The sequence below is a fragment of the Crassostrea angulata genome, chromosome 6 (assembly GCF_025612915.1).
Source record: "Crassostrea angulata isolate pt1a10 chromosome 6, ASM2561291v2, whole genome shotgun sequence".
NCBI classification, from domain to species: Eukaryota; Metazoa; Mollusca; class Bivalvia; order Ostreida; family Ostreidae; genus Magallana; species Magallana angulata.
The window spans coordinates 53199372-53222348 of NC_069116.1; the positions used below are offsets into that span (position 1 = coordinate 53199372).

At 34.0% G+C, this 22977-nt stretch overlaps 1 protein-coding gene across 5 annotated transcripts; it reads right to left on the bottom strand.

Moving 5' to 3' along the window:
• Positions 1-7632: 7632 nt before the first annotated feature.
• LOC128189157 (MDS1 and EVI1 complex locus protein EVI1-B-like) lies at positions 7633-18338 on the bottom strand. Of its 5 annotated transcripts, none has more exons than XM_052860645.1 (4): positions 18128-18338; positions 13846-13948; positions 10205-10274; positions 7633-9990 (listed from the first exon to the last, which is right to left on the bottom strand). In XM_052860645.1, the coding sequence occupies exons 1-4, from the start codon at positions 18195-18197 to the stop codon at positions 8125-8127; spliced, it is 2109 nt and encodes a 702-aa protein (XP_052716605.1). In that variant the 5' UTR covers positions 18198-18338; the 3' UTR covers positions 7633-8124. The 5 variants fall into 5 exon arrangements, with proteins under 5 accessions (XP_052716605.1, XP_052716607.1, XP_052716606.1 ...); XM_052860647.1 differs by lacking the exon at positions 18128-18338 and adding an exon at positions 17344-17543; XM_052860646.1 differs by lacking the exon at positions 18128-18338 and adding an exon at positions 15754-16599.
• Between the last annotated feature and the right edge of the window lie 4639 nt (positions 18339-22977).

Here is a 22977-nt window from a genome sequence, read left to right on the forward strand (position 1 = left end):
GGTGTTTTTTATTTAACCCCCCCCCCTCAATTTTTTTACGTGGGGTATAAAAATCCTTTTCGCCCGTTTTGTGCGGCACAAAAAAGACCTATATTTTTCAATTATTTCTATCATGTCACATATAAATATACATGTAAATGTATGATTTGTATGCATATTTGAGTTCTTCTCATCATCGTCGGAAAGGATAAGAAACCCTTGGGGTCCAATAATGTCTTTTCATGGGCATTTGTCAATTTGCATCACTAAATGATTTCCAAGCGGTAAGCTATCAAAGCTTTTGAGATGTTACATGTAGATATTGAATTTCTATAGATTTAAATTTAAGGTTAGGAAATACAACACTTTTTATACATAAAAAAAAAAATCTAAAATAGCTTTATGTACGCGTACACATAAATAGGAAGATGTAGCGAAAGCTATAAAGACTTTATTTCTTCTGTTCTAGACTTTTTCAGAGTTAACAAGCTACAAGTTAACAATCTCCCATTTTGACAAGCTAGATTAAAAATAAAATATTCAGCTGAGTTTTAGGTCACTTAATCTGCATTACAACCTCATACTACACAACTTCAATGATTTTTTTTTATCAATTTGCATATAACAATAAGTAAAATCCCCAAGAACAAATATCTATCGCAATTAAATGCATACATTTTTGGAAGGCAGAAAAGTCGCTATATTATAGTCTGCAAGTCAATTGAACTACTACAATTATTTCAAAGAAATAAGAAACTGTCGACACTTGCAGTACTCTGATGATTTAATGATTATTGCTTAATGTAGTCGTATATCATTACTTCTAATCCTGAGAACAAATTTTATTTAATCTTTGACTTAAAACTGTTAACTTATAAAACCAGAGACATAAATAACTTATTAAGTTATTTATGTCTCTGATAATATATATTTTATTCTGTTCATAACTATAGAATTTTAGCGTGTTCAACAGGTTAATTTTTAGCCACATTCTCAGATTACGATATCGCACCTTTAAGGTGAGGTTGATTGACATCGAATATTTAGACACTTATTGTTTAACAATTGACCGCTGCAGTGAAAGCATCCTTCAACTATTTATCAATTGCTGGTCTGCAGCCCGGGGGCAATATTCTGAGCTATGTGCGCTGACGCGACACGAGATTTTCGGTCGCACGTGGAGCGGATTGACTTAGCATAGACTGACCGAATAAACATACGGGTGGGAAAGTGACATACATTGAGGAGAAAAATGTACACATGTTAAGTAGTCGCCAAAAATAGGTCTTCGCCACATTTGGAAAAAAAATAAAGCCCTTGCACTGTGATCAAGAAACCGATAAAATCTAAACAAATCTTGTTTAAAAACTCATGTGAACATTCTAAAAATAATCACTTAATCCCTCAATTCTGGACAATTCTTTTATCGTGTCAGCCTCTACCGCCCATCGCAACTTCTCGGGCCTTTCCGGCAAGCTCGGAAAAACACTTCGAATGTATTACATAGGCGTCCATGACAACCCCCCTTTTTATAAAACTTGATATAATTACAACACATTTTATGATCTGTTGAGATGTGAGCTATACTTCATTAAAGGTATCAATATACAATAAAATATAACACAGAAACGACATACAAGACTTCTTACCGATACTTATTTTAATGGGAAGCGACTCCATTTTGTATAAAATTCTAACATCCGGTGATGTTAATACATCGAGGTGTTTTTCCAAACTTGCCGGAAAGGCCAGAGAAGTTGCAATTGCCTCTACCGCATGTGTTAATTTGATATTTGATTTTATTTTATCCTGCCTTGAACGCTTGGGGGCTGTTTCATTTTCTAAATTCGGCTAAATAATGCTTCCAATTTTGGGTTCTCTCTCTCTCTCTCTCTCTCTCTCTCTCTCATTTTATGTGCAACTTTATGAAGATGTCAACTACTTTCCACGATATCTATAAAACCTCTCAGCAGTATTTAGCGGAAATATTCGTGGGTAAATAAAAAAATCTTAAATTGAAACACAAGTCAATCTTACATGTACCGGTCAAAATCTCGAAAAAACAAATAGTTGGAATCGTACAAAATATCAATAAACATGTACGTGTGATAAAGTACATGTAGAAGAACACGAAGCTACCGCGGATCACTTGCCCACTCGCGCGGGATCTCCTTGGCTACATGTATGTTCTGGGGGTGATCATCATTTTAAGGTTTAATCTTTGTGGTTTTTCGTTGTTTATCTATAACATTATCAGTACATGTATAGTTTTTAGAACATTTTAGAATTACAAATTCACTATTGATTTATGTCTGATGATGTTTCTGATTTGGAATAATATCGCTTTTATCAATTTTTAGAGGGGCTTCTCAATTCACATTCTAATATTTAATTAAATAAATTGAAGGTGAACAAACTAACTGAAACAGTTATGTATCTTGTTATTAGATAACCGCTGACCTCTAGGTAGTGCAGCCGCGACCGATTTCCTCGGCCGCGGATGAGGGATATGATAACTTACGTAATGTTAAAACACACGTAGAGAGCTCAGAACTCAGGAAGATTTACAATGTTTGCAGTATGATGACCAAACTAAGTGTTCCCCCTTTAATCCCACAGTTGATCTATCTGTCTGATACTGCTTCAGTTCGAGAATGGCATTGCTTTTATGATTAAACAGAACGATTTCTTATTGACACTCTTTCGTTTAATTCAAATTAAGAAGAGTTAGCTTTAATGTCATTGTGTACGATTCTTGTGTTTGCGGGTAAATAAAATCACATATGACACACGCGATTCTTGTGTATTAGATAACCGCTGACCGCTAGGTAGTCCAGCCGCGAGCTTGGCGATCGATTTTCTCGGCCGCGGGCGAGATGGGTTATGTAAATACGCACACAACTAAGCATTTAGGTCGATTTGAAATGCTTGCAGTAAAATGACTCAAATTTATTTCATGGAAGTTATTATTTTTTTAAATCTTGTTTATTTATCTCACTAGATAAGAAAAAGAACGTTTATATTTTCTCGTTTTTGATTTTCTTAACGGTTGTCCACTATAGGACCTAAACAGAGGTGACTCCAAAAAAAGGCTGTAAGAAAAACATGTACACGTATACTTTTTAGACACTTTTTCAAATGAATCAAAGCATCCCGTATATGCTGGTACACTTTCAGCTGTTAATTTATGTACGTTTTGCGCACAAAGACGATTCGCTTACTTGCCAAATGAATACAGGTACATGTTAACAAGACAAGCTTTTTACACTCATATTACGCATTACCGGTACAAAATAATTTTGTAACGACATTGATAACACAATAATGAACAACTTTTTTATCGACAGCTATAGCGAAATATTAACCATTTTTGAGTTATAAAACGAAAACTTTTAGAGGCTCTAGACCCCTAATTTAAGGGGCCAGCCCTTTTTCAATGGTGTCAAATAAAAGCCCTTGATATTTTGCACATATTTTGTTCTATATGTGTTTAGGGAAAATTTTAAACTAAAGAGCTACATAACAAAAACACAACCAAATATCGGCATTTTTTGAAACAAAAATTCAAATTACTTTTTTGAAACTTTAAAGGAGGAAAATTGTAAAAACAAAACTCGGAGGACAACGTTCAAACTCTCTATTTTTAAGATTTGTGACTTTGTAACACATGCTGTGAGCGGTTTCAGAGCCTATGCGTGCACAAGAATGCCTATTTTTTTCGGCAAAAGGGGAATAACTCGGTACCGGAAGTGTCGATTTCAACGATTTTCCGTAGATATTGAGAAATAGTAACTACCAATAAGCTCTGAAAATTTGAACTTTATAGGACAACAAACAAATAAGATATTTAAGTTTTAAAAAACGTCTAGAAGAAAAAAAAGAATAAAAAGAATTATCAACAGAATCAGTACAAGGTCTTCCGTTGAAAACGGAAGACCTTAATAACTATCATTATAATAATTATTTAAAGATTTCAAAATACAAGTTTAAATATTGTTAATCACGTCGTATAAATCAAACCTTGATTAAATCCATTTTAGACCTCACAAATTTCATTAAATCTTATTCACCCTTTACTTTTTCTTTAAGTCGGCGACCTTCCGTTCAAAAAGGTGTAATGCTTTTTATTTTCATAATAATCAAAGTCATTTCATCTATTGAACAAGTTTAAGTAGAATAAAACCCATATCATTTAAGGTACTGGGTTAAAATTTACAAAAAAAAATGTTTGCACATATCATTATGACTAATTTCTCTTGTAAAAAAGAAAAAAGGATAAATTGATCAATTCACTTCAAATTACATGCAAGTATGATACCTCATATAATTTTGGGAGGGTTAAGTACTGCATTGACAGTTTTTTTTAAAATCAAAATTAAAAAAATCAATATATAATGATAAAGAAAATCAATATGAAAAAAAAACATTTTCCGTTAAACAAAGAGTTTACGAATTTTTATTCGTTTCATACTCTTATTCAAGAAAAAATATTTACAATATGTAGATGATGAACATAGATTTATATGAAAAAAATCTGATGATATGACAATTGTAAAATCATTAAAATAGGTAAATGTTTGACGAAATAATGTTTATTTATAATATAATGAATATTTTTTTTTGACGTCGTCGTGTGTCACTAAGACCCATCAGGTGAGCAGAGAAATTGAATAACGTGCGTTATCATGGAACTGTGGAACACTTGACCAGGGGTATCCCCCCCCCCACACACACTTTAACTCAAAGGAGTATAAATATGTACTTGTTAATTTACCCAATGTCATAATGCAGTAAAACTCGGTTATAGCGAAGTCCTAAGTACCAATGGATTTACTTCGTTATATCCGTAATTCGTTATATCTGTATTTTTCTTTCGCAAGACTATAATTTTTGCTAATTGGGTCTTAAAATAAAAATACATTACTTTGATACCTTTAATAATCGGATTAGGAATTGAAAAATGTACATGGAAATAAATTTATTCAAACTATTATGTTAAATAGTAATGCAAACTTTGTAAACTTTAAAGAACTTCGTTATAAAAATGTTAAATTTCATCATAATTCACCTCAACGGGACTCAAAACCAGTTCGCTATATCCGTAAATTCGCTATATGTGAGTTCGTTATATCCGTAAAATTTTGCAATGATTTGTTAAGAACTTTACTGGGGACTCAAAAAAAATTCGCTTTATCCGAGAATTCGCTATAACCGTGTTCGTACTAAATGAGTTTTACTATATACTGATAGGCTGTATTTTGAAAAGGTGTGATGTCTGAATGAATATCAATCTAAAATTCTAACAAAAACTGACAAGACTGAAATCTTGGCGAATCAATGGAACAATTCGACCGCGTTCAATGAATAAACGAATTTCTTAAACATTTAAAAATGCTATCAAATGCATTGTTTAGCTTAATTCAAGTAGCTATAATGAAACATATTTAGATTGTTCTTTGATGTCCTCTTGCACTTTTGGTGTTGATTTACGGATTACTTCTTCATCGTAACTAAAGCTACATTAACAGAACAAACGCCACGGGCTTGCACGGACTGATCTCAAACTTCCTTGTAGCTGTAGCTACCATAGTAACTTTCACATAAAAAAGGGTTTTTCCATTAGTGTAACATTCTAATGAACCATGATAATTTATTAACTTTTTATTGATAATTGATAAAAATGATTCAGACATAAATGTAAATATATTTACATCTACCGAGTATAATTCCCTCTATTTCTTACGCAAACTTATAGTTAATTCATAGATCTGAAGAAACAGCAATACTGAAATCCACACGCTCTGTTTATCGATCGACCTAAGGAAAATCCCGGACTGCACGAAATAATTATGATGTTGTCAGACTCAAATTAAATTAGAATACGATTTGGCTGTTTCTTATAGCTTACGTACTGATGTACATTTTCAGTAATTTAGTTAATTTAACTTACTTTTTTTTACAACCAATTTATTAATTTGTTAAAAGAAAGATGTAAATATAAACAATAAAATGTGTTCATTGATGATCCATGCTGGTAATGAAGGTAGCAATCATTGCATAAAAATTTATATAACCCGCTAACGCGGGTTTTGTATTCATTCTGCAATGTCGCCACCTTCATACCCCGCATGAATCACCAAAGAAAGGATTTTATTGTTTCAGTAAACAATACAACTCATACAGGCTATGAAGGTACATGTAGCAGATATTGTCGGGAAAAATTTGTTACGCGCCAACGCGGGTTAGAGGTCAAGGTTAGGGTTATGTATTTTTTGAATTTTTTTCTGCAATGCTAGCTACATCCATGCCAAAAGAAAGCATCAAATTTCAATAAATGTAAATTAAATGTCTTTTTTATTAATTTATATACTAATGTAGTGTCTTTATTTCTACACTAACTAGGATTTTTAATAAATATTTTTATTTATTTCTTATTAGATAAATGTATTGGTGAATGATATCTTGTAAAATTAATATTTTTTACTGAATAACATGAAAATCAAAGTCATATTAAAGTAATGTAAGAACATATTTATAATACATTTTTTTCCGTATACAGTTCTCGGTACTTGGAAGTAAGCTACACGATTTACGAATAAATGGAGTTTTATTTTTAATTGATGTCACAACTTGGAATTACAATACAATAGTAATTCTTTAATTGAGATAAAGAGGTCAAATAAAAATTAAATATAAATCTAAAATATCTCAAACTATCCGAGATGTCCATAAAATATATACTTTTGAGGATAGTTATAGTTGATAAGTTTGATTTATTGTAAGAATTTAGTCACAAAGAAGATTCCGCTTGTAATTCACTCTAAAAATGGAAGCGATGCAAACCCTGTCTTTCTTTGTTTACCAATATGGTCTTATCTTAGGCTTGCCTTTACTGGTGTCATCACGGATAAGTGGATCGCAAGAACACAACTACTTAGAAAGATAGGGATCTTCTAAAGTCCGCCATAAATCTCTCAAATTGACGGCTACATGACAAGATACTTTATGGGAACAAGAAAATGGCGCTAAAAAGAACTCGAAGGAAAAAATTTACGATGTTTGATTTCAAATGTTGCTAGGTTGCCCCCTCTTCCGATTATTTTTTCTCACCTGTCTGTTGAGTAAATTATTGATAGGAAGGGTTGTATGGGTAAATAAACAGAACATTTTTTATTATTTGATCACATGTACATATACTTTGAAAGTAAATCATATATTATTATCACAGTAAAGGCGTCTAGCGTTTATAATAAATAATAATACAATTTAATTTTTTTCCTAAAAATACAGTTCTGTTCATGAAAAAAATATATGAACAAGAACAAACATATTTTTGAGCTTTTAAAAAGTAAAAAAAATATTCCAGTAGATTTAGCTTTCATAAATATAGTTGTCATTTAATGCATACAGAAAACTCTTCGGTTTCATGTTTATGAACTTTGTTTTTCATTTTTTCTTCAGCAAAATGGTTTAAAATGTAGACCAAGTTCCTCCGAATATAATTTATCAGAATCTTTCCCTTTAATCTGTATCAACAATTACGGTTATACTATTTATTTTCATGATGCTTAAGCTATTTCCCTAATCCATCCATTCATCGCTCTCGTAATCACGTAAATATATAATAAAAGAAGAATTGGATGAAATCAAATCCATTTTTCTGAGAAAAAAAATTTATTTCATAATTGTATATATTGCAATAAATAGTGTCATCAGTGTGTTGAACGAAATAACTATTTGAAGTTATAAATACATGACCCAAAAGTAACGATATACATAAATCATTTTATCTACATCATCAGGCAAAGTGAAGAGTTGATTATCAATTAGTGAAAGTTCATACTCATTGCCACTTTATATGACAACAAAAGTTTCTGAAGCTAAACTTAGGCGCACTTCGATCTGTTTAGAACTACTAACATTATAAAACTAATTGCACTACAACAATAAATATATACATTTGAACACTTTTGTGAATAAATAATAACACAATAGTATAAGACTAAAACTATACAAAAATTGTACGTCATATACATATAATTAATCACAGCATCGTATAAATGGCAGCAAGAGAGAAAAAAATAAAACACAAACTAAACTGATTGAATACTTAAAGAAAGAAAAAACAGAGTAAATATTGTTTAGTTACGAGGGACAAACGACAATGTTTTTCTGCATTTCAAAATGGTGATACTTTGCAAACCCATTTGTTTCGATTCTAACGTGTTCACTGTTTGCAGATTTGGTCTGAGTTTCATTCGCTGACAAAATAGTTTTCCTCATCTCTTCGGGATCTGGCTCACTCTCAGAATCTTCATCTGCAATGTCCTCGTCGCTAATGTCATCATGGAAGGAAATGTCGGTTGTCTTTACGTTTTCTACGAGAACATCGCTTGGAATTTCGGTAGAACTTGGTCGACTGTCGTGAAGTTCCGGATCAACAGGAGAATCCCTTAGATCTTCACCGCCTGTTTCGTGCTTTTTCACATGTCTATCTAGGTTGGTCTGCTGACCAAAGCAGCGGTCACATAATTCGCATCGGAAAGGTTTTTCTTTGTTATGGATGTTTCTGACGTGCCTTTGAAGATTGGAAGAAATGCTGAAGGAGCGCTCACAGTATTTACATTTGTACGGTTGTTCTCCTGTGTGTGTTCTTAAGTGGCGGGTCAAATTTGCTGACCTTGGGAAGACTTTCCCGCAAAATCTACAGGAATAGCGTTCTCGTGCTTTGCTTCCTGGCTGAAATGCAAACGACCCTAAATTAGCGGGAGAGGATCCATGGTTTGCAATCCCATTTTTTCTCTCTTGGTCCAATTTCTGTTGTCCAATTTGAGAGAGTGTGAATGTTGAGCTTCCGTTTGAAATGGGTAGATAGTGAGAGAAATCTGCATATGATTGTGGTAAGTCTTTCGAATAAATATGTGATTGCAGAAGAAACGGATTATTCATTCTAAATGGGAAGCTAGTTGGAATATCTGGTGAAAGCTGATATCCAAAAACATGGGCTTTTCTTTTGTTGTCTGGTGTAGCAATTTCCGTTTTTGGTTTCTTGGTGAGATCCAAGGGTTGGTCGCTGCCATCATCTTCTGAAATAGGCTCATTGGAAGAACGAGAGGACGCCGATGATACCCGCTTTCTTGTGCTCTGTTTGGAGATATGGAATGGAAGTTCTGAAACGTGGTTTCCCTCTTCTTTCTTCAGAAACAACTTGGTATCAAAATTAGGCACAGCTTTATTCGATTCAGATGGAGAAGATCGATAGTGATCTAGCTCAATATCAGAAGTGGACTGTTCGTAATCGCTTTTCGGTGATACTAGAGATTTGTTTGACAGGTTGGACTCAACTGAGTTTCTACCGGAATGACCTCGCGACACTTCCAAAGATAAGCGAGCTCTGTGATATTTGAAAAACTCTTCTGGTGATGTGAGATTATGCGGTAATGAGGCAAGTGAGGAGTTGGGAACATCGCTATAAAAGTTTCCAGATAGTGATGGATACGTGGACCCCGCTGGATGATAGAGGGGAGGGTAACTAGGGTGGCGGTAAAGGCCTAGTAACAGTGCGGAGTTCAGAGGAGCTACACCAACTGAAGGAACGCCGCTCAATTCTTTCTCGATTTGGCTGTATCCCAGCTGCATCCCATTTCTTAGAGCTCCTTCGCAGAATCTTTTATGTTTACTCAAAGAAGTCACCGTAGAAAAGGCCTGGCCACATTCCTTACACTTAATCTGTTGACGACAGTCGGCGTGCATTCTCTTGTGGCGACAGAGATTGGAGAACTGGGTGTAGGCTTTGAGACAGACTTCACATTGGAATGGCTTGACACTGCTGTGGATGTGCTGATGCTGCTTCAGACCGCTAGATGTTGCAAAGGTCTTTCCGCATTCTCCACAGGCGTGGCTCCTGGCTCCAATATGTTGGGACCGAATATGGCGTTGTAGATTACTTGGGTCAGTAAAAACTTTATCACAATTTTCACAGCAAAACTTCCGTCCACTTTCAACGTTTCCCTGTCACGAGTAACGTAACAATAAATTAGCAAATATGGCTAATGATTTACAATATAAAAATGATTACATGGAACCTTTTATTTACTTAAGAATTAATATTTTTATTCCAAACCGCAAAAAGAAGGAAATCTTGTCGTTTTTTAAAGTGTGTAGGAAGACGGATTACTTGACCCAGCGTGGGACAATACCGGCAATCTTTAAATTTGTTTATTACCTTATGGAAGTTGGACTCCTCCATAGGGAAGCTTGCCTCCATATCGTCCTTTTCCTCGCGATCCATGATACTGAAAATTTACAAAACAAAGTATTTAAAATATAGATTTAGCTATTCATTGTTATTCATAGTTCTTGTTACGTGTATTAAGTGTTTCTTTTCGACTGAATAAAGATTTGATTATTTTTAATTACATGTATTTAAAGTTCTTGTTACCTAACATTTTGTTTTTTCTTCTTTATTTATGAATTATCAAATCTCTATAAGTTTCTTTTTACTTTTTCTTTTACATTTTTATTGTTTTATGGTGGTAAATATGAAAAGTTTGACATATTTTGTTTTATTTGACTATTTAATTTTTTTTTTTTTAAATATTTTTTCATTTCAGTTCTTAAAGAACATGCAGTATATTAAAAAACAAATTCACCATATCGCTTTCACTTGTAGTTAATTACCTACCAAATTTAGTTCCTTGGGTACAATATTTATAATGGAAATTTTTAAGTATCTTTAAATGTTTTTAAACCACTTTATCCAATTGTAACTGCATGTACATGTATTTAATTTTCAGTTACTGAATTTAAACTAACTGAAATTTATTTCCCCCTCCTTATTTTAAGTAATATCGAATCAATATAATTATAATATAAATATAATATATAATATATAATACCACCATTATAAGTTTTATATTTAAGTCCAACGATGATTTCAAAAGTAGTTATTTTCTTTAACGCCAATATTTCCATGCCTAATTTTGTTTGAAAATTCAAACAATTTTTTTTAAAAAAAAGAATTTACCTTGGTTGGACCATGCTTATCCCACGAAATTCAAAGTAAGACTGATTTTAGTTCTGAACCCACGCCCTTTAAATGCGCACAAAGTTTTTTTGACGGGAGCAATTGACATGTTATTGAGTCGTTTAACACCCCTACCCTCATTGGTCGGTTCAACGGAGCCGTTTACTCATCGGGGTGCAAAGGTGGGCTCGCTTAAGGTAAAAAACCATGTCTCGTCATGCGTAGGCCAACAGAGCAATGCGCTTCCTTAACAATAGAACAATACGCCGATGTGTTTCCTATTGGAACCTGAGAGGCCTTGTGGCAAAAATGTACCCTACACTTTCCTGGCGCACTGGTGACCTCAACATAGATAATGGGAACATTTACAAGACTTAATGAAAGAATACATGTCGTGTTCAGTTCGGAGTTGAGGGGTCCTTTAAAAGTGCCAATCATAAAACCATAAAAAATGTTGCTTTAAGTTTAACTATCATAAGCTGATACCAATACTATAGAATGATGTGTGTTTTTTGAACATGCAATGGTTCGAGAGGTTTATCATGGTATGGTATTACAAAACGATTACTTAAATAGCTTATAAATTCAAACACAGATATAACTTTTGACATAACTTAACACTTGCAGTTCTTGGTCTTTAATTAAAGACAGAAATAGATATATCAGATTCATTTTCATTGTAAATGAATTGTTGAAGAGCTCCCGTTGGTGTCTTCTTGTGTAACCATTAAGTCCTTGTCAATCTTTCGGTACTATGCGCGTTTGTTAGAGGAGATTATTTAATGTAATACATCCCTTCTTATCGTCTCCACATATCTGACTTTCTGATCCTCAAAGATGTATTTTTAATCTTGATCACATCCTATGAGATCACAACGAAACGATCTTTGTTCGGGGATAGCAGTGTTATTGTCCCAACCATTCCAGAACTGTTGGTCAACCTTACAGAAAATGATCTGGTTTTGGCCGGACTCTTCAAAACAGTGTTTTGGAATGTTTTTAAATGATAAAATATTTGATTGGCAAAAACATTTACGTGCTTTATAGATCTAGCTGAAATCCGTCTAAGAGGATTAGGATTAGGTATAGCGTAGCGGTTAAAGTTGACCAGATTTGATTGCGTGAAGAAGACCTGGCAGGTAATGAAGTCAACTCACGATCGGATGGCAAAGGGATATACCGCACGTGTTTAATACCAAGTCATTCCCGCTGATCAAAAACTTAAAAGGTTACCACGTACTAGGCAAAACGATGCGCTGAACTATGTCGCAAAATAATAAACAAACACAATTTTACTTCCGAATGTGCACTAAGCAAGGGGCAATTCCATATCTCGCTGGTCACAAGGAATGTGTTGGGCTTTTGAAGATCCTAGTCATCTTTTTATGATTTGGGTGTAAAGAATTTTCCTTATATTTTTCAATTAAATTTCAAAAGGTTAACATGATTTACAGATAATTAATTTTTGGGAATGGTGAAAACGTTTTCGTCGCATAGAAATAAAGATAGATGCAAAAAATCGTAAAACATCTACAATTATGTTAATAGAAGTGTAATATTTTTGAAGAGATCGTTTAAATAAGGTGAAATGATTCAGTATTTCCCTGTTTGATGTTTTGATTTATTTAATCATCTCTTTAAAGAATTCAATCAAAAATAGAATTCCGTTGCCTTTAATTCTACCTGTGTTTTGTGCATGGTGGATGACTAGACATTGACAAGATGCTCCGGGTTGTATTTTTAAGCCAAGGAATTCCTGATAGTAGTTTGTTGTTGGGGGACCAATTTCTTGACAGAATCAAGAATATGTGCAGCTTTGTTTAGAATTGTATGCTCTCTCAAAGAGAGAACAAGAGACTGGGAAGTTGACATTGACAACTTAATAATAAGAGAATAAAAAAGGGATAAGTCTATCCTCAGTCAGTGGCTGGGATCGGAACAGGGTTCACGCAATCACTGACGGTAGTATCTACCGACCTATCTCTGATGTCGTCTTCCTGTCCCTTGCCTTCTGTTTAGACAAGTGTCAATCGGCCGGTGTTTTATACGACGATGACAAAACAGAATTTAAAGTGTCGTACGACAAGATAAAAATCTTCACTATGTTTTCACTTAAAACTCAATCGAGTGTTGTTAAATCGCAATTTAGCTTTTCATGCTTTTAGACCCTTCACGATATGCCATCAGTTTAAGCATGTGCCGGTTCAGAGATAAAGTCAAGAGATTCGAATAGCACTGGCACAAATTGGTCTGAATTCTTTGTGTAAATTATCGATAGCTTAACTCTTATCCCGAATAAATTGCAATCTAATCGCGGTTATTAAAAAAATGATGAGCATTGACTGAAATATTTCCTTTTCTCATTATTTACCATGCACTTGAAGTGCTCTTTTAGCTTTTATTGAATATGTAATACTTGAACCTATATCTACATAAGTATGTACTTTTTTATAAGTCCGCACTGAAACTTAATTTTGATTACAAAAAGATTTTCAAAATGTTTACTTATTTTTTCATTATATTAATTTCATAATTTTTTTTATCAGATGTCTATCGTTATTTTGCATAGGTTACTCATTTAATGAAATATTCATTAACTCAAATTAAATATCGTTCCTTTTATATTCCCAAAAGTGTTTGATCCTCACCAACACCAAGTCACACATTTTTGGAATATATTATGTAAACGATACTTATTTTGAGTTATGGAATATTTTATTGCATTGCACCCCGACCTTCCTAAAAAAGGAATACGTATTGTATCAAGAGATGTTTGCATGTATATATTATTTCACTGTCATTGTGTCACCACAACATATAAATATTTATTATAACATTACCTCTGATCGTCATCCTGGTTTTCATTGTCTTTGGAAGTCTGAGACAGATTGTCCATTCCCTCTTTCTTCTCTAAAGTTGCGACGTTTTCAGAATCCTTCGATCCTGCAAAAGATTTCACTGAATATAAAAATACTGCAATCTAATTGTATTTGGGTGTATCACTCGCAGAAGTCAAAACTACCAATTTGGGAAGTATTTGGGAATACCTTATCTTAATCAGATGAAAGGACCCGGATGATCTAGACTAAAACAGAGCAATTGAAAGTTTTTATGCCATGACTGGTTGTATTTTTCGTCCTTTACGATGCGCCATAAAGATAAGAGAAAAAACTGTCAGGATCTGGGCAGGAAAAAGGCAAACATTCGAGTGGTGTTATTGAAAATGCTGGTTTGTCGTGAAGAGGAGTTTAATGGTGTATTCCCGGCTGGGCGAGACAGATGTAGCGGTCCGCAGTGGTACGTAATAAAGACCATACCTGTATTTTATACTGTCATTTCAACACAAAAACCCCACTTCACTTTTGGTCTGTTATCGGGCAAACATTGTACTGAGATACTTTACTATAATGAACAAGTGTCGGGATTATCCTGGCAAATGCCTCCGGCAGATAAGACTAAAATTCTAATCAATAAATTAAACAAATTCGGACAATAGAAATTGATGACTAATTTATGTGCATTTGTTGACAAGCATTTCCCATCTTTTTCATTTCCACCTATATTTTCACTTTCGCTCTTTGTTTCCTGTTACCATACAAAAACATCGTTTGGGTGTTTCGAGTTGTTTTTTTTAGTTTTGTTCATTGTTTTATAATGCAAAGTTGCTCCCACCATATTAAAAAAAACTTGTTTTGTCCATAACCCATCATTAAGTCTATCAATGCACAACATCAGCGCACGATTGTGATGGAAATATCAAAGTTCGTCAACCTTCAAATGGTGATGCCAAATGCTGGAGTCTTTCGTTCGATTCAAATTGTATTGTATTTCCTGATTTTCTTTCTATAATTTATACATTAGATCCTTACAGTTCTCCCCATACGGCAGAAGAGAAAGTATGGAGTATGCGGCGGCACCAGTCATATTGCAATGGTTAACAACAAGGCTAGTAAAGTTTAATGTCTTTTAAACCATAATTCCATATTTTAAAGTCAATGATCAAACTTTTACTAAATTGATATTTCATTCAAAAAAATATCATCTTCTGAATGAAAAGAATAATTATTAGTTGAAGCAATAGATATGCATGGCGGTAACTTAGAGATGTCGTTTTGATTACAATGTGGGTTTTTCAGTTTTAGGGAAATTCAATCGTTAATTGTAGAGACAGATGCGGACAGGATCAGCTAAATGGGGAAGAGTTACACTAACGAGACCCATCTCTTGTTATGCATAATAATGGCTGAAGATGCACCAACCCGCAGTTTGCATAACAATCAGAACCAAACCCACACCTGCTTTAGGTTTTCCGGATTTGCATTTGGTCTATTTAAGATTGCGCGCATCTTATCACATCAGCTTATCAATTCAAACTGTTCTCTCTTTCGTTCGTGAAATATAAGAATAGCTGTTGACATGAAAAAACATTAAAGAGTTGTAAATTTTATTGTAGAGAGCCATCTGCTCTCGAGATCTGGAATTTATTGCCCGTGAGTAAATACGATATTTCACTTACGAAATCCGTTTGTAAATTTTCTAATTGTTTTCTATTGTAGACATGTATTTTTAGTATTTCTTTTAATGTAATTCCACTGTGAACAAAACTTTCGAACACACCCCTCTCCTCGATTTCAATTGTCAATCTTTGTTTAGATACCTAACTCTGGGAACCGAGAAAAAGTGGGAGAGCGGGGCGAGAGATCTGTTACCCTGGGCAGAATGAAGTACAGGTACCCGAAGAGACTTACCTTTTGGGAGATAGCGTTTGTCTTGGCTCTCATTCTCAAACAAAGCGAATCTGTCAAGTAGCCTCATGATATCAGACTGTAAATTCTACGGAATGGGGAGTTGACACTGTGAAGCGTCAAGAAGCTCTTGTTTAATATTTTGACTTCAATACCGTTGTTTAACGTTGGTATCTTAACTCCTAGAGGGCGTAAATTTGGCCTGTCGTCAAGTGGATTTCAATTGTGTACGTCCTTTGAGTAACGTCTCAGCAATGTGAAGTTGCAAGGCTCTTTTTCTTGCGATGCAACCGGAAAACCCCTTTCTCTTAATTGACAATAATGTTTAAGGCTTAAAAGATCTCCCATGTTTATGTCATTGCCTAAATATGTACTCAAGAAGGTTAGGTTTTGTTTTGTATTCTATTTTTACGGGGGAGTAAGTGTATAATTTTCAGCATTGTCATTACTTCAGAGCACTTTTTAGAATTGATATCAACACATGGAAAATTGTATTTGTATCATACAACAGACTTCGTAAATTAAAAAAAAAAGATGAAGAAAATTGAAGCATTTTGATTTGTCCCACTGAGTTTAAATTGTATTTACGATGACAGTTAATAGGATAAATCGCCGTCTTTCAATGAACTCGGAATGAGATCAGTGAATGGTCAGTATGAGGAGATCGGCATTAAATGACCCTTCCCATGACCCGAGATGTCCATCCCATGACCCCAAATCTCCCTCTGACCCTCATATTTACTCAACAGCATATCAGAAAAAATATATATCAAAGTTCATTTACTTTTTCAGAGTTTTGTGAACAGTATACAGTTATATACAGTATACATGTTCTTTTATCAATTGAAATCTTAATTAAAAACTCATGCAATTGACTCTCATCCTGGTCAAAATACATGAGCAACCAATTCAGGCTTGTTGTTTATTCAGTTTCAGTGGCATTTCCGTCTATGGAGTTTTTTGAGTGCATTTCGCTGCATGGAAAAAAATATTTCATTTTTCTTGACAGGTGATCTGCAAATAACATTTCTACGGAACAAGTCAAATTGACCGAAGATGACCGGCAATTATTGAGCGATTAAGCTTTGTGCACGTCCCTTGATGCACCGCGGTGGGGTCTGATTTATAAAAAAGAAAAAAGAAGTCGTGTAAAAAAAGATAGGGTCGCACGACCGGACCGGTCAGAATGACCCGGACAGATGCTGACCCTACAGCCCAAACAGCTGCTGCTGCAAGGTCTACATTGTCTTTTAGAATTTATCTTATTTTAATGATATTCTAAAACTTAAAAATCTTTTTTTTTGGTTCAATCTCAAAATGCCGAATCCTTTTATTTTTATCTTAAACTTTCTAATAATTTATCCTTGAATTGAATCTAACGGAATTGGTACAAGTATTTCGATACTCGTTAAACCATGAATTTATAATAATTTTTTATGCATAAAACGATAGATAATCGGGTAGACCTTAAGGTATTGGTAATATAATAGGACCAAAAAAGATGATTGAAAATATTTCATTCCCATAAAATCGTTTAGAAAAGATATAGATATTTACATATTTGATGTAAATTGTAATTATTCTGTGACTTACCAGGAGCACAGTTGACAGTGTTGATTAGGTCAGGTGAAACAACTGGACAGGACTGAACTAAAAACTTAAATCCCGCTGTGTTTTTACACCGTGAAATGTTTGTGTCAATCGTGAACAGAATTCACTTCATAATTAGACATAATTGGTAACAGTTAATCAAAATCATTAAGTAATTGGATCTCAATTAGACATGAAGTTTGTCAGTTTGAACTGATTAGTGGTATCCTTGTTAATGAATTGAGATAATGAGGAAGTCCTCGCGACCGGTGATGAGGGGGCCCCAGGAAAACTTTACCATCGCTATCATACGCTGTCACACACAATACCGTTTAGCGGAAGGGTTCGGAGTTTTAAATGTTATTTTTCAAAATAAATTTTATTTTTTAAATTTCATCACATATTTCAAAGTTTTATTTCTAAACGCTTCCTAAAATTTAAGTTCACTCTTTCAGCTTATACCCAAAATATCCATACTTTTTTTGTTTAATATGCAGGTATAAATAAGTGTAAACACATTGATTTCAGGATATTATGATGCTTCCTAAGTTCAGTGTGTTCGATCATATCCATTCTAGAGAGTTGTTTAGATTTATTCAATATACCGTTATTCATTTTACAAGAAATATACGTATTTCATGCAAAAGACACTCGTTATTAACATGAAAATTTGGAAAACACGACCGTACGTTTTAGAATTAGCAAGCGCAGGTTATTTACATGTAAGTCCGATATCTGTTTATCTAGATCCTTTGTCGTAATAAATAATCTATAAAACATCACTTACCAAATTTATCTCCGGATGGTGTCGTAATTTGTTCTGTTGGTTTTCTACCGTCGAAATGATCTAAAACCATAATTCAGACGACAATGTTATCTTGCAAAATAAAAAAAAAACACTGTCCCGTTATCATTGGTCAGCGTGCATGTTGATTGGCTCTACAGGAGAGGGGTAAGTGAATAATCGCCCCACTATCCGGAGAGTTCGCGCTTACTGGTTACGGTTCTGTGATTACGATCTTCTGTCACATGGGACAAAAGATCCAGTTATAGACAACATCTCACCGGAGTTTGATTGACAATGTAATCATCCAATCAGTGTCGTCCGTGGATGACACGACTTCAAAGATTAACTCCATCCGACAACGGGACATTTCTGCAAAACTGTGATTAAAATTAACTCAACGCAGATTTGATGTATAAAGTACCAAATTTCTACAGATTGTATTGTCAGGTTTTGACGAATGAAACCTTTTACATTCAAGAAATTCTAATTATTAAATTATGTCTTATTTTTATATTTAATAAAAAAGACGTGCGTTGTACAAGTAATGTACATTATCTTAAAACGAAAGAAGAAATGAAAGAATAAATTTTAAAATGAAATTACAATTAAATGAATTATGTTTGTTATCAGACAAAGCGTATATTAAATTTAGAAATGTGTATCTAATTGGATAGATTTGTAATTAACCCTTTTCTCCTTTATTGGACAAATTCGTAAAACTAACAATTTTACTGCGTTTTGTTTTTTTTTACTTTCAACCATTATGATGAAAAATATATAATTCCCTCCGTAGACGCATTATCAAGTATAATTTGTTCTGTTTAATATATTTACAAATTTCGATATATTACACGAGTACAAAATATACACGTTAAACCCAGTTTATTGAGTTCTTTGATTAATATGATATTAAACATGCCTTTTTTTTAAAAATAATATATTCTGCTCGATTTTGTAAATATATATATCTTTTTTGCAAAATGTAAATTATATCAGGAGAGAGAGAGGGGGGAGAGAAAGAGACAGTCGTTGACCAAAAAAGTATGAAAAAATGCTGGAAAAATTTGAATTACAGGTAATATTCAAACGGAAGTAGGGCTGGTTCTGGATAAACGCCTTGAACATTGTTATTGCATGTACCTAGAATAATGAAATGAACCTTGTTCTATGTTGATATTCAAACAGCATTGATTTATGACAGTGTTCAATACACGTTAAAAATAAAGTATCACAGAAACTTTAAAAAAGTAAATAACTCTCTCTCTCTCTCTCTCCCTCTCTCTCTCCTTCTCTCTCTCTCTCTCTCTCTCTCTCTCTCTCTCTCTCTCTCTCTCGTTCGTGATATCTCGTGATATCTAATACGATTCATAAAAAATGGATGTCTCTCTATGGTGCCAAAAGTATTTCCTTGAACTGGTCAGCTAATTGCTGATACTTGCAGTGACGGTTCCCGTATTCTGGTACCATGAATTAAGTCTTTATATCCTTAAAATTAAGTGGACAGCTTCCGGTCTGCCGAGCATGGTAAACTGGGAAACAATAAATGGATTAATTAGGAAATATTAGCTATGTTCATGGGTCCTGCTGACAGATAGGGAAATTTATCCCGGGTTGGTGATTGTTACGTAGTTGTCTTGAGAGGGACATTTCATTTTTTATTTATTTATTTTTTTTTTTTAATAAAGGGGGGAGTTAAAGTACTATATGTTTTGTGACCTGTTCATGAATGCATATAGTACTATATAACTCTAGATCTCAGTAATAACACACTTTCTCATCTCTACTCATAGATCACGCACTTTGATAAGAGGGGTCACAGTAGTGTATCTGAAATTTCTATAAATGCTTCTTGTTGTTTCTTTATATTCATAGTAGAAATACTACAACTACTTGACGTAACTGTTTCGTGGTATTTTTTCAACTGGTGATATTTGAAACGCATTGGCAAAATTTAATTTCAAAAGGAAAGTAATAGTGGGACTATTTTCTTCACTGAAAATGATATTGATTCGTGCGAGAGTCCATCGACGAATAGAAGTAATGAATCTTAAAAGCTAAATACAATGGCCACTGTAAAAAAACAAAACATGCCACAACGGTAGAGCATATCAACATGGAACATTAGGCAGGTTACGGGAGGTAATTTTGAAAGACGATATATAAACGAGATTTCTGACACTGGTTCCTTTTTTTAAATGAGCCAAGTAAACAGAAAATTCTTACAGCGCAGGAACTGGCTTGTTCAGGAATTGCATGAAGCCTATTTTAGAATATTATCATTGAGGAAAAAAAATTCTTTTGCCAGACAAAAAGGGGGAAAGTGAAGAAATTCAGATATGTTAACGTCAACCAGATGCTATATGTAGTAATTTGGACTTGAAAATAAAATGCGTTGAAGACATCCGTTCGTTAAATTTTTCCAAAAACTGTTCAGTAAATGAATAACAAAAAACAGCATAAAAATGTTTCTAATTGTGGGTAATAATGTTTTTATATAAATTGATATCACGTGTTTTTGGCGGAAATATTTGTCCTTATGGGATGGTATATTAAGACATCAGAGATATCCGTGTTTATTGCGGGAATCTTATTCAAGTGGGCCATAAAGAAGTAAGGAGGAAGCGGGGGTATTTTCATTCCTAACTCACGACCACTTGCGATCAGAATCATAACTTAAAAGATTCGGCGAGTTTTCTTTTTATCCAGCTTCATCCCAAATTTGCACAGTGATGCGATATTTATCTTGCAAATTAGCATCGGTCTGGTTTTGTTTGTTAGTGACAATGAAAATCATTAGGACTTCTCATATCTGGTCCCAATAATCACCGAAATCGACAATGAAATATTCCAATCAAATGTACAAAGCTATCAGGTAGAATCTTTTTCAGGTGTTATTAGAGATGTGTCAACACGGGAGCCCTAGCCATGTTGACTTTTCACTGATAAACTGATTCAGAGACGATTACTTCTGTCCATAAATGAGCACTTAATTCTCCTCTTCAACAAAGAAAAACATCTGTCTATCTGTTCCTGGAGATATCAGACAGGACCCAGGTGAATGAAGAGGGAGGGGGAAGTGGTATTACCCCCTCATCTCTTAAGAAAGGGAAATACCGCCGGCGAAATTTGTCTGGGCTCAATCTCTGCCTTCCTATTCAAATTTCTATAAACATTTACAAAATCATAAACCGTGATGGACTTCAATCTTTCCACATTTGGCTATTCGTGTTGTTTTCCCATAAAATCATCACAGACTTGATATTGTCATTGAAATATGGCGTCTTAATTGATTCTGGTAAAGAACGGGACCTAGATCATACACCCGTTGCTCAATTCACATCAAAAGGCCAAAGTCGGGTAAACTCCAACCATACTCTATCATCTTCGAATTAAAAATTAAAGAAAACTTACTGCTGCTTAACTGTATGGAGGTTTAATACCCATCTTGCTTAATTTTGAAATATTAAAATAATTTTAGGGAGGCGAAAGTATGCACTATATTTTGCCATAATGTTAATATTATTGTACAGGAAAACCTCGTAACTTATAAAGAGACGTTAAAGTGACTAAATGAAGAAGAACAAATATTGAGTCATATAAGAAAGGGCGTGGTAAAAACCTGTAATGGAAGAATATCAAATGACGGGTAGCGAAGAATGTTAATATTGTTTGGTACCATGTGATTACAGGTGAGCGACGCTGCAAATGAGCAGTGGTCAATGGGTTGACAGAAGAAGCTTATTCGTCTAAAAGAATGTCATCATTCATAGATCATGATATACCTCTTAAGTTCAACATACCGGGAAATAAATAGATTAAAGTATCTTCAAGCATTATTTAATTGTGGGATGAGTGTATTTCTAAGAACAGATGAAATACTATATGTTGCTCTCTGCTCTTACGTATTTTTACCACACTTAGAAGCACCACTGCATTCTTGTGGGTTATCGTCATTCTACTAAACACCGACAGTAAAGTTCAAGTCGAGACAGAAATAGGAGGGGGCTTGTACACCGACATTTTATGGAAGATCCGCAAAAACATCTTACCGGAAGTGGACTAGGTCAGGGTGGTGATGGCGTTTCTTCACTTCCTGTAACTTAGAAACCCATGGTTCGCGCGAGAAGAGACTTGCTCTTCATAATTTTTCTTTCATCTAAAAACTATCTTCCTTTTCATTACGACAAATTGGTCTTTTTATTGTTTTTTAATAGATTTTATTTTTTTCTGGTATGAAGGAAAGAGTTGACTAGTGTTTCCCTATTTTTGCAATCAAATTAAGATCAGTTGGTACACGGGCATCGGTTTTCCTTCTATCATTACTTGAAAACGTTATCAAATTGTTAGATGTGAATTACATGAATTCTGTTACTGTTTACTAAAAATTTTTCAGAAAATCAAATAAATTGTGCATTACATGTTTACCGGTATACATATGTGCACAAAAAAGTTTATATCGTTCTTTTTAGTGAATTACCATTATCATCAAAAAAATACTGTAGTTTTCAATCATCAAGCAAAAGACGATACGACAAAATGATTGAGTTAATGAATGCAAAGTTACACTATCAAAGTAAATATAATTAGTTTTACGGAGAGGACGCTTGTCACAACAGCTTACAATGTTATCAAGGTCTTGACCCTCCAAATACTATACAAAACGTTTCCAGGCAACAGAAAACGAATAGGGCAATGGTGCTAAATCAATGTGGCATTATACCTTAAACAATGGAGGTAATTTTTAATCTCTAGCAGGTGTCAGTCCTACCCATAATACACGACCACTAAAGACAGGACCAAAGTTGCTGTTAGTATTCTCCATAAAGTCAGACCTTTTGTGACAAAATAAT